The sequence below is a fragment of the Quercus lobata genome, chromosome 6 (genome assembly GCF_001633185.2).
Source record: "Quercus lobata isolate SW786 chromosome 6, ValleyOak3.0 Primary Assembly, whole genome shotgun sequence".
Taxonomy (NCBI): domain Eukaryota; kingdom Viridiplantae; phylum Streptophyta; class Magnoliopsida; order Fagales; family Fagaceae; genus Quercus; species Quercus lobata.
Genome location: NC_044909.1, coordinates 38,250,919 through 38,263,034, shown reverse-complemented (window position 1 = coordinate 38,263,034; position 12,116 = coordinate 38,250,919). Strand labels below are relative to the sequence as shown.

At 34.2% G+C, this 12,116-nt stretch overlaps 1 protein-coding gene and 1 pseudogene across 1 annotated transcript; one reads left to right on the top strand and one right to left on the bottom strand.

Annotated features, from left to right (window-relative positions):
• Positions 1 to 4,433: 4,433 nt before the first annotated feature.
• Positions 4,434 to 11,081, bottom strand: LOC115950245 (annotated as a pseudogene).
• On the top strand, positions 10,727 to 11,877 carry LOC115950610 (EPIDERMAL PATTERNING FACTOR-like protein 2). Its single transcript, XM_031067818.1, has 3 exons — positions 10,727 to 11,247; positions 11,333 to 11,361; positions 11,451 to 11,877. Exons 1-3 carry the CDS (start codon positions 11,136 to 11,138, stop codon positions 11,694 to 11,696), a joined length of 387 nt encoding a protein of 128 aa, XP_030923678.1. The 5' UTR covers positions 10,727 to 11,135; the 3' UTR covers positions 11,697 to 11,877.
• Positions 11,878 to 12,116: the final 239 nt, after the last annotated feature.

The following is a 12,116-nucleotide window of genomic DNA, read 5'->3' as shown; positions in this document are numbered from 1 at the left end:
TGGTTCTATTCTGATCCCTCGAAGCTATAGAAACAATTACAATGATTAGGGTATATTCTTGGCTAGGCATTAACACTGATTTTGGCAAGAAATTCTTCTTCTTCTTCTTCTTCTTCTTTTTACTATTTTTTTTTTTTTTCAGTAGAAAACGACAGCATCTATATTTCATAACAAATCCAACACTTTGTACAAATGGAAAGAGAAAGAGAAAGAGGGACAGTCACACTCTAATCAAAAGAAGTCTTCCTTATTCTCTTTTACAAACCTACCTAAAGGTTGGACAGCTCAATTACAAGATTTAGTAACAAAAATGTTTCCAATGAGCTAAAGCGTGCTCTCTTGCTGCGCCTAAGGTTAGGTGCTTATGGTGAAGCACATTAGAGAAAAGTAAGAGGCTATTTAGGTACAGTTTGGATAGGCGTTTGCCTGTCTGCGTTTTCTTTCTGCGTTTTTTTTTTTTTTTTTTAATTATTCTTCCCAGCTGCAACTGTTGACCCGGTCTGCTGTGAACAGTGCACTTGTGCACTGTTCACGGGTCCCACAAACTCCACTTTTTATCAACATTTTCATCAAAAATGGGTCCCACAACACTATTCACACATTTAAAAATTATTTTACTACAGTGTTTTCAGTTTTCAGTTTTCAGTTTCAGTAAAATAAGTTCTATCCAAACAGACCCTTAGTTAGCTGGAAAAATTTGTGTGTGTGTGTTTTTTTTTTTTTTTTTTTTCAGTAGGACCCATCACCAAAAGAAAGAAAAAAAAAGTTTGGTTTTAGAATTTGAACTCAATTGTTATTTTCAATATACAAAAAATGAAAACACATTTTCAACATTTTCATTTTTATAAAAAACGAATACAATGGCGATTTTCGTAAATATTGTGAAAATGCAAAGGGCTGCACCTCTTGTAACGTCCTCTCAAGTCAGACTCTAGTTGTTGGAATTAGTGAAAATAGTGTGTACGTGAAAAAAACAAAAAAAAAAAAAAAAAAAAAAAAAAAAAAAAAAAAAAAAAAAAACCAGCACCAAAGCCGTGTATAATGTATTTTAAATCCAAATTGTGTATTCAAAATAACTTACCAAACACCCTCAAATGTGAAAATAGATTATTTTTTTATATATTCAATTCTAGGATTTAAATACAGAAAAAAAGAAAATGAAAAGTGAATACACCACTTTTTACAAAATAGGCTTTAAATATCACAAAAGCATGTGCTTGTCTGTTCAGTATTCTTAATTTGTTAATAATAATAGCTATACAATTATACATATAAGATATTATCACAAATTTTCCAAAGATCAATGGACAGCTAAAATGTTGAAAAAATTTTACAAAATTTTTCTTAACAAACGATAAAAAGAAAAATTGCATAATCTATTTGATTATTTGTTACTCATAAGTTTTTGCTTGACTCTGTCAGCCACGCGTCAAAGCAAATCAAAAGACCAAGAAAGCAATAATGAGAAACTTAGTTAAGGACTTTTCGTTAAGAAAAATGTTAAAGATATTATCAATTTTATTATAAAAATAAAAGTAATGTTATATGTATAAATTATTTTATAATATTTTTATAAGCTATTAATGTGACAAATTCTTATTAATTCTAATATGAGTCTACTACTAACATCATATTTATATTTATCAATAATTATTTAAAAATTATTAAAATCACATCAATAATATATAAAAATATTATAAAATAATCTGTGTCGTTGCTAAAAATAATAGTAAAACTGACTCCGGAATAAAGGTGATTAATCACTCTGTAGTTAATGCGAGCTATTGTAAGATCAGTAGAGTAGATAGTAGGGACTAGGGGCTAAGAGGGGCCAGCTTGAGTCAAGGGCAAATGTTATTTTATAGTATTGTGATATTGTCAATTAAAAAGTTGAAATTAAAGAACCTTACTAGTGAGAAAGCTGGAGATTGGAAATATGTAGGATTTATAAGATATTAGATATATAACAGACTTGAGCCTATGATTCTGATGGAATCTTAATAGTTCTAACACAGATTGGCAATATGAAAGATTCAATCATGCCTAAAATACAACAAAAGGGAATGATTTATTATTTTTTTTTTGTTTGCATATACACCAGGTTATTTGATGGCTGGTACAAATTTATTAATTTTTAAGATAAATAGTGGGGGAGGGAGGAGGTAGGGTTCAAACCATAGATACAGAGTACATATAAGATACCATTATCATTGAGCACTTGAACCCAGATACAAATATTTTGCAGCATGTTATTGTCACGATTTAAAAATGAGAAAGATGTAATGAACCAGCAGAGACACAAAGGAATCTTGTGCTGTTAGCATCACGTTTTAAACAAAAAAATCCCACCTCAATTCAAATCCATTTCACAACCTAGTTGATTTATCGACTAACAAGAACCTTACAAAATTTGATTCTGATTGGATAAAGATAGCACTGATCCTTATTTATTATGAAAGGGAAGCATTTATAATATTGTGAGCATCATGTATTTCATAACCCATAAAGACAGAAATGAGATAGAGGAATGAGAATCTCATCAACGTTTTGCCCCGCTAGATGTCAAGTTCATCCTTCTTGGAAGGATTGAGACATGACTGACTTGTTAAGACTTAAGAGTCAACACCAATTAGTATCACAACAATATTCTTCAATCCTTCTCAAAACTAAATACACAATGATATGATTCTAAGTTCCTAATGGCGCTTCTTCTCAAAAAACAAAAGTTCCTGATGATGCCATTTTTAACACTACTGGGCCAGCGAATGAAGCCCCAGCCCCAGCCGAGGAAGCCCAAGAAGGACAAGAGAAAAAGGGACTGAAGGGGCCACTAGGCCCATATCTTGGCCAATTTGACTAAAGTGACCGAAAAAGAGGTCTCCCTACAGAATACCTTAGGATGAGGCAAACAGATGTTCGGTCACCTACAGTTGAGAAAAGGAGTAGAAAACAATCCTCACCATGAAGCTCATGAGAAAAGCAAAAGCGGGCCCAAGAATGGCCCAAAACACGTAGAAGAAAGTGGAAGCCCACAAAAAAGAGCTTCCACTAAATGACCCAAAGAATTGAACCAAGCCCAGGAGGTCCTAGACTTTCATGATATAAAAGATCGGAGGTTCTGAGCACTTCGAAAAAAAGGAAGGAAAAGCCGCAAAACACGAAGAGGGTACAGGAGCTTTAAATTCAGTTATGGGCATCAACTATCAAGTGGCGAAAGAAAAGAGTAGGTCCTGCTCTGCTGCATGACCCAGAGAAAATGGAGTCCTCAGGAAAAAAGGACAATCATGGATTAGTGTACCGTAAGAGGAAGAGAGAGGCTGGAAAGTTCTCAAATTTGTGTATATATAAGGGTAGGTCTCATTCAGAAAAAACAATGCAACAACAAGAGCAACACAACAATAGTGAGAGTCATCAAGATTAGTAGAGAAAAATCATAGTAGAGTAGTTTGAAAGAGTAGAGAAGAAAAACCCTTTGGCAGAATATCTTAGCATTCAATATGGTTAAGATTGACTCAAGTTCCAAACCCCATAATTTTGTGCTAGCTCAAAGCAATAAGATTATGGGAGTTGGGACTGAGTTCTTTCTTGACTAACTCTCATTCTGCAGAGGGATATCTCTTATACTTGTAGTACATATACATGTAAATGTATTCATCAGATATTTATTGAAAATGTATGCTAACTCTGCTGTGAACTAACGATTATTGGACTGTACTATTGTATTTTACTATTTGGGGCAACATATTTAGTAAGTAATATTTAGTCAAAACTTTCATGGTTTCACTATTTAAATAACGGGTTTATTACAATTCTCTTTTACACAAATACTAAAGATTATCAAAATATCAAACAACCCACCATTCTCAGGTTATTTATATATATTCATCATCCTATGGTTTTGAATAATAACAATAAAAAGGATGATCTCACTGGTAAAAGAATTTTAACCACCCAGAATATAACACAAATATAGAGCTCTCGTGGCCGGTGGCCGGGTATTGAAATTTCAGTAAAGTCAGACAACATATCACCCACCCTTCAATCTCTTATGGAAAATTCCAAGTAAATCCCTAATTTTTGTTTTAACTCTCGGCTTCTCTCTCACTGTTCACTTTTGGTTGAGACTCAAGCAGAAAAAATGGCTGTCTCATACCATATAATTCATTGAACTGCTCCTTAAAAAAAAAAATGAGACGGGTTATCACCTGACATAGGAGGGACAGCAACATCACTTTCGTGTCTCTGCACCTCAGGTATGTAAACTGGAAGTTCATGACTTGGCTACTCATCAACTTTGCGCAATTTTTAACATAGTGATGACAATACTTAGTCCACACTGCAAATCTATATGCTTAGGTTAGTATAATTTTTAGTCACATTGGAGCTCTTTTGAGATCCTCAGAATCGCATTGATATATGCTTTGATATATTATTCACATGATATATGGAAGTGGAACAATGTCAGCGAAGAACCCTGGAATGACAAACTAAAAGACAAAATCGGATATCGGAATGACACTCCAAAATGAGCATGAAGTCGCAGCAAAACTTTCTCCAGAAAGTTATTCAACAGAAGAGATAAGTTCCAGACAGATACTATGATAATTCAATGGAAAAAGGAGCACAAACGGTGCACCCTCCTGAAATAAATTGAATAAACATCATGATGATAAATCACAAACTTGTAATAAGCTTGAATGTCATGCTGATACATCTGAGCAGCCTGCGGATTTGCAGAACTAGCTGGTTTTGGGGCAGTGAGAAGTTACTACAGTAATTTGTGTAGTAAGGGTGTATTATGGATGGAGAGAAAGAAATGTTTATTTGTGTTATTGGAATAAGACCTGAATGGATGTCAAAATTGTAGATGCATTGTGGCAGGGTGGCCTTAGATCCTGAATAAAATGATATCCATGCATAACATGCCATCATGATAGATTACATTAACCATTTTCATGAGAAACGCACACATACACAGTTCAAAAGTATCCAAGTTTCAACAGCAAAAACTACAACCATAAAAACAAAAAGAAAAAAATATGTATCTAGGAAGTTAGAAAACATCTACAACACCATAATAGAAGAACAGAAAGCAAAGCTGAAAAGATTGTCATTTCAATACAGGAATATGTACACCAATTTCTGCCACGTCCTTTTAGCTATTGTAGATTTAGCATGATAAAGAAAGTTAAGATTGAAAGGTATCATGACATTACAATCGGAAGGCACTCCATTTAACATCTGGACAACTGTAATGGTCTGTCACAGATTAACCTCAATAAGCTGATCCCAAGTTTCTGCAAAGGCCAATTAGTGGCAGGAGAGAGGTCGAGCATGAATCTTGATTGAAAGTACTTGGCAACTAGAAGTCTACCCCACTAAATATGCAGACCAAATTCATGTAAGTATGGTCAACCCTGCACAATCTCCCTGCAACAGTCACCTCTTTGGTACTTCAGTATTGATCCAACTATTATTTTTAACTCCTTCAAAGAAATTTATATGGAGTTGTGGACTTGTATCAACCATTTGATGTTGGCTTTTCTTTTCTCTCCAAAAAATACCTGCTGGGTCCATAGTTAAGATATGAAAAGACAAACCAATCCAACGATATGCTCAACGAAATTCAGTCCATCATAGATGTGCAATTGTCAAATCATGTTATCAATGCAACAAACTTTTGAAAGTAGAGAATACAAACATAAGTTAAAAAATACCAGGACTAAGCAAAGCATTTGGTACAATTACACATTAAGGCGATTTTCCTTTTTTAAATGAAAGCCGCAGATTTTTATTGCATACCAAAAAAATATATATATACAAAGGATATAACCTGGGTTAGAATCTGATTGGGAAAAACACAACCATACTCTGTCTCGCAGAGAAAAAACTACAAGCAGAAAGGAATATAAGCGACCACCAGATACAACAACCAGAGAAAAAAATAGCAAGTACAGAAACTTTGAGAAACAGTCAAAGTAGCAAAGAAAACATCACCAAAACTATGTTGTGTTTCCACTTTGTTCATCCATACTCACCGCGTTCCCCCTTTCTAGCTCATTGAATTCTCCTTCCCATGATGTCTTTGCAGCAATAATCTGATCTTTTAGCTCTAAACCTCACTGCACTATTGTGATAGGTCCCAATGCAGTTTTATTCATCCTAATAGCATTCCTATTTGTCCGTGAAAGAGAAAAAACAACAACAATAATACACAGCTATATTAATTGTGGCACTACCAACAATTGTTTTAGAAATGTGCAAAAAGAAGTACCCTTCCCTATTATTTTTCTATTTCCCTTTCACCATGAATCGTGATTCTCTACAAGAATCCTTCCCGATTACTTGAATTTCCCTTGATGTAAAACTTTACCTAGAACAAAAGGAGGAGGAAAAACAAATTCCAGAGAGAGAGGCTAAGCCGTAAAATGCAGGCAAAGAATGGTAAAATATAAACAACAAAAGGATGGAACAAAATGAGAAAACACAACAACAGAAATGCGCGAAGCGCAGATATATCTTTCAACTGTTTAGTACTTCTGCAGTTGTCATAAGAATTGTAATGCATTGCTAGCAGAGATGATGATTTCGGGCTTTAACAATCGTCAATAAAATCCAACCTCAAAAGCGTCTTTTCCTAAATCTGTCAGCATTTTACTAGCCGATACGATGTTATAGTGATGAAGCACTTGCTTCTGCTTTCTTTCTTTCTTTCTTTCTTTCTTCCTTTTTTTTCTTTTCCCCTTATATATGAACAACAAATTTCTCTCATTTGTTATCATATACCAAAGTGCAATTAAGATTTCATTGGCAAATACCGAAATTAAATTAAACATTGCAATCACCCACAATCTTAATTCGTATTGATAAATTTCGAACTAAAAAAATTCAGCCAAATGACTTAATTTAATTTCCCAACAAATTTCAATTGGATCTTATATAGCTTCCCAAGGACAAGGAGTCTCGTCGAGGCCGAATACGGTGTCGCTCCACACGAACAGGTTATAATCGGACAACGGACTCGCACTACAACCCTAGGAATCCAAATAAACCAAATTAGAATTAGTATGTATAAATTAAAGGGAGCTCGTTTAGGAGATCGGACGTAAGTCTAAGCAGAGCTGCAACGCTAATCACAATATGAATATGTATAGAGGTAGGTTTTTGGCTGGAATCTGTGAGGTTTCACGTTTCTGACAAAGAGGGATTCAGAACTTCCTCTTCTCTATATATCCATCTTTCTCTGTTCTCTAATTCTTTATTATTATTATTTTCAATGAAGGGTCGGGAAGAGTGGAAGACCCTCCCTGCTTTCGTCTATAGATATAGAAGCATTTTATTCACTAACGGCTAGATTCCACTTCCACAAAATAGAAATATCAAACATGGGTGAAATACCCATCAAAAAAAGAAAAAAAAACATGGGTGAAATATACACTTTGGCCCTAAAGTATGGTCCTGAAATTTCGAACGAGTGTTTTTAATCCCTAAAAGTATGAAATAAAATAAATAAATAAATAAAATGAGCATTGATCTCTTCCTCTACTTTTCTTAAGATTTTGAGAAAAGTTAATGAATGGGATATTGGTATAGAAAATATTTTTAAAAACTTTATATATGAAAAGAAAAAAATAATTAATTTTTTTAATAGTTTTTTGTATTCATAAAAGCAGTATTAAATTTTTCTAAAATTTTTCATTAATAAATGTCCTAAGAACACTCGTTAATCAGACAAAATTTTTTTGCCTACAAGTCTAACGAAAAGATGATATAGGTATACTTTTTAATGACGGGACCAAAAAGAAAAATAGGTTAACACCAACTAAGGAATTAAGCGTCAATCCCAATATCTACCACAAGCCAAACAATCCCAATCAACCAAACTATCGCAATCTTAATTAGATTACTAATGGAAATTAACAACATGACTAATATGAAAATAGCATCAAATATGAAAGCTAAATTGAAAATTATTCTAAACTTTAAGGGGTCAAAATTACAATTTTGTCAAATTCTGTATAAGGATTCCAAAATTTTATGGCTACTACAATGGGGGGCAAACAATTCGCTTGCTAAAGTTAAAAGTCAAGTTTAATATATAAAGGTTTTATGAGTATAAATTAATTATAATTGTTTTTTCTATAATAAAATTTTGTATTCATGAATTACTTATTTTTGGAGTGGTTTTTATTTTGAAGATTTTTTTTTTTTTTTTTTTTTTTTTTTTAAGTTCTCTACTTCATTACAAAAAAAATTCTTATATTGTTTGGGGATCAAAAAACACTAGGAATGAAGAACAATCTCAATGAATTCGATCGACACAACTAAATTGTAAGAAACAAGAGGGTAACAAACAATAGAAGGAGTGAAAAAACAAACTAAGGATCAAGATGGATTGATTGGCTATATTTCACTAAAAATGGCTTTCAGGTATACAACAGTTGTTAGACTAATACAAAGCTCTCTCTCTCTCTCTCAAAAGTAGGATCCCCTTCCCTCATGGGAAGGTCCACATTTTATCCTCCCAACTCCTCCCTTTCCAACTATGGATTATCTTTCTAGATGTTAGAGGATACTTGTCCCATTAGACTTTTCTCCTCTCACTTTTTGATCATGAAATAAGACTTTTGGAGTGTTCATACTGTTTAGACCGATCGTTCACCATTTAACGTGGTAGACATTAGGTAGAAACACCTAATTAATGCAGAGGTGACCCTTACTTTGAGCTTTGTGTTGTCTCTTAATTCTAGATCCTCGGTGTTATTCTAAGAAATACCTCGATACTCGGCTCTACTATTGACACCACCACCCTTGGCAAAAGGTCCCTCGATTTATCTCGATAGGTAAACTGAAGTTGCTTTGCAACCCTTCTTGGTCCTCGGGCCTATGATCTCAAGACTTGGGCTTGGCCAAGAGCCTTTAAATCATTGCTTTGATTGTCTTCTTTGGCTCACGATTCACTTGGTGGGAACACCCCTCTACATTGTTTATTTTGCTTTTATTGATTTGGATTGTAGTAGTTATTATTATTATTTTTAGAGTGGCTTTTATTTTGATTTTTTTTAAGTTCTCTACTTCTTTACTAAAATTCTTTTGTTGTTTTTTCTTTTATTGATTTGGATTGTGGTGATTATTATCATGATTATTGTAAGGACTCAAAAAAAAAAAAACCGAGGTCCACCTAGAATAATGGCTCCCAATCCTTCAAGCCAAGCCCAATACAATGAATTTTTAAGAGAATAGGCTTCCAAGTCAATTGTAATGCTAAGAAAATTACAAACTTAAGACCAAAAGAACCAAAGCGGCTAATATGAATGAAAAGAACGACAATTCAGTATAAATTCTTCCTCTAGTGGGTCCGAGGATAGATCTCTTATTAATAAGTAAAGGTGATATTTTTACAGAATTATCCTTTGTTCTCTCTCTTTCTGTCTTTTTTCTTGGAGAATGTTCATCCCTTCTTTCTAGGGGGTTCCTTTTCTTATATAGTCACTTCCATTGCATCTCAACCTTCCATCTATACATCTCAAGGGAATAATTTGGTTGTTTGTCCCATCAAGACCCTTTTGGAGGTGGTAGAGAGAGCTATGAGCTGTGAAGTCACTGTTCAGGTGTCTTTTTCTTATAAATGCAGTCAGTTTAGTTGGTGCAGTGCATTAAATGTGGAGGTGGTAGTCACCTTCCCCGATATTTCCTCTTTCCATTTCTTGCACGACTCTTTGTCTTCCCCAGAACTTTACTTTTCGATGTAGGGAGTTATATAAAGTACTCCCGAGGTGCATTTGCTCCTCGAGATCCTCAGTCAATGGATTAGTTTGCCTTCTTCTCTTCGAACCTCTTATTTACAACTTTAGCTTGTTTTTGAATGACATTGACGTCTTCTCTCCTCAGATTTGGTCTACGTGTCAAACTTTGGTTAACATATGAGTAGATCTTTGATCATTCTCGAGACAAGGCCCATAGCCTAAAAATGTACTCGAAATACTTACCCCCACAATTTTGTTAACTATTAAACTCAAATTGTTAATTTTGGACATACATTAATGAGTATGTTGTTTTTTAAAATATTGATAATTGAAGGTAGGGAAATTCAAACCCTAGATGTTTTTGTTTGAAATACTAAAAAAAATATCAGTTGAGCTATAAGAGTTTAGACAATTAGTACTTGTTAATTGGTACATTCAATTCAATCTTAGAATTTTCATTAACTTAAAACTATATATATATATATATATATATTTAATACCTTTGATTTTCACGTAATATGTTGACCTCAGAATATATATAAAATCCCAGACCAACCTTGGGACTATCAGGTGTACATTGGAACTAATCATACCCTGTCGACCAAGTTCCAATTACTCAATCACCAATGATCTCTGAAAAGTGATGCATTCGATCCAAAACGTGATGTGTCATTACGTAATGAGGATGGGAAGAGATGCCATGGTAGATTACCGTAGATAATTTGTTCATTCTTTTTCTTGCGACACATATACTACACATAGATAGGTGGGTATGGCGTGATTAGGTTAGATTGTTCAGTCCAAAAACTACAAGAAATCCCAAAAGATGTTGAAAATAAATAAAAAGTAGTAAGAGTAGAAAGCGAAAACCCATAATCTACAGCTGTATATATGCATCTCTGTTAGTGTGAACTTGTCCCTTGTATATATATGGGGTTTGTGGTTTTTTGCCGTCTTGGTTTGCTTCTTGTCTTTAATCTCAGCTTATTGCTGTGCTGGGTCTATTGGGTCTCTTTCCTCTTATCATTTTTTTTTTTGGTTGTTTAGTTTTGTTAGAGGCTCAGAAAACGAGGTTAAGGTGCTTTCCCTTTTCGGGATGAGTTGTTTGCTTTCTTTTCTTTCGGCTTTCTCTGTATTTTCTTATTTGTCTATCAGCGTTCCATCACCTCAAAAATCTCATTGAGAGAGATTGGTGGGTAGGGAATTATCGTTCAGTTACTGACCTTGCTTACACCATACTTCACACATTCATTTTTCTCTTTAATTCCGCAAAACTTGCCTATTTACTCTCATTCACTCACTCACACTCTTTATTTCTGTCTTCTTGTTCTCCATTTCTCCTACTCCACTTTGCGTTCTTTTTATAAACTCTCTCTCTCTCTCTCTGAAATGGGGTGTAGACGGAGTCACAATTTCATTTGCGGCGGTACACTTTGCTACGTTGCCATTTCTCTTCTCTTTCTCATTTTGAACTCCGATAAGCCGAGACTCACAGCTGAAGGTAATAAATACTAGTATGTCACTGTTTCAAAATGATAAACCATGTTTGCAACTTGATAGGTAATTTGCTTCTTTGTGTTATGCAGGTAGATCACTATCCGAACCATTTTCCCAGGTGAGAATTGGACTCTGAAAAAAAAAATTTAAAAAGGATTGTGGTAAGTGAAAGTAATGACTAATATTATTGTTTGCTTCTTTAACTAGACGGTAAGAGAAGATAAGGCAATTTTGAGTGCTCAGATAGGATCAAGGCCTCCAAGGTGTGAGAGAAGGTGCAGCACATGTGGGCACTGCGAGGCAATTCAGGTCCCTTCGAATCCCCAAGTACAAAATCGGAACAGAAACTTTTCCACGGCCTCAAATATTGCATATGCAAGAGGCGATGACAACTCCAACTACAAGCCCATGAGTTGGAAATGCAAGTGTGGGAAAATCATCTTCAACCCATAATCAATTGAATTTGGGGGTTTTAGGTGAAGAAGAATCTACTGATTTTGAATTCTGTATATGAATGATACACAAAGTAATATTTCTGTGTGTCTTTTGGATCCTTTATTCCTTTTACTGCCACTTAATTCCTACCCTCGGGAAAGAGCATTGTTGCATTAAAATTCACAAATTTCTTTGTGTCTATTAATATCTTCTTTTTGGGTCTCATTTTTATGAGTAATATTCTCTATAATTAAGATCATGTAACTTTTTTACGATTGTTAATATTAATGCAATTGCATAAACGTTCTCTTGCACGATTATGATGCACTTTCATATGCATTAAAATGAATCGTTGGCCGTTGCAGTCCTTTCATTTCTGAACTTTTGTGATGTTGGAAGAATCAATTGATAATTACCGAACTCTTGTTATAAATATGC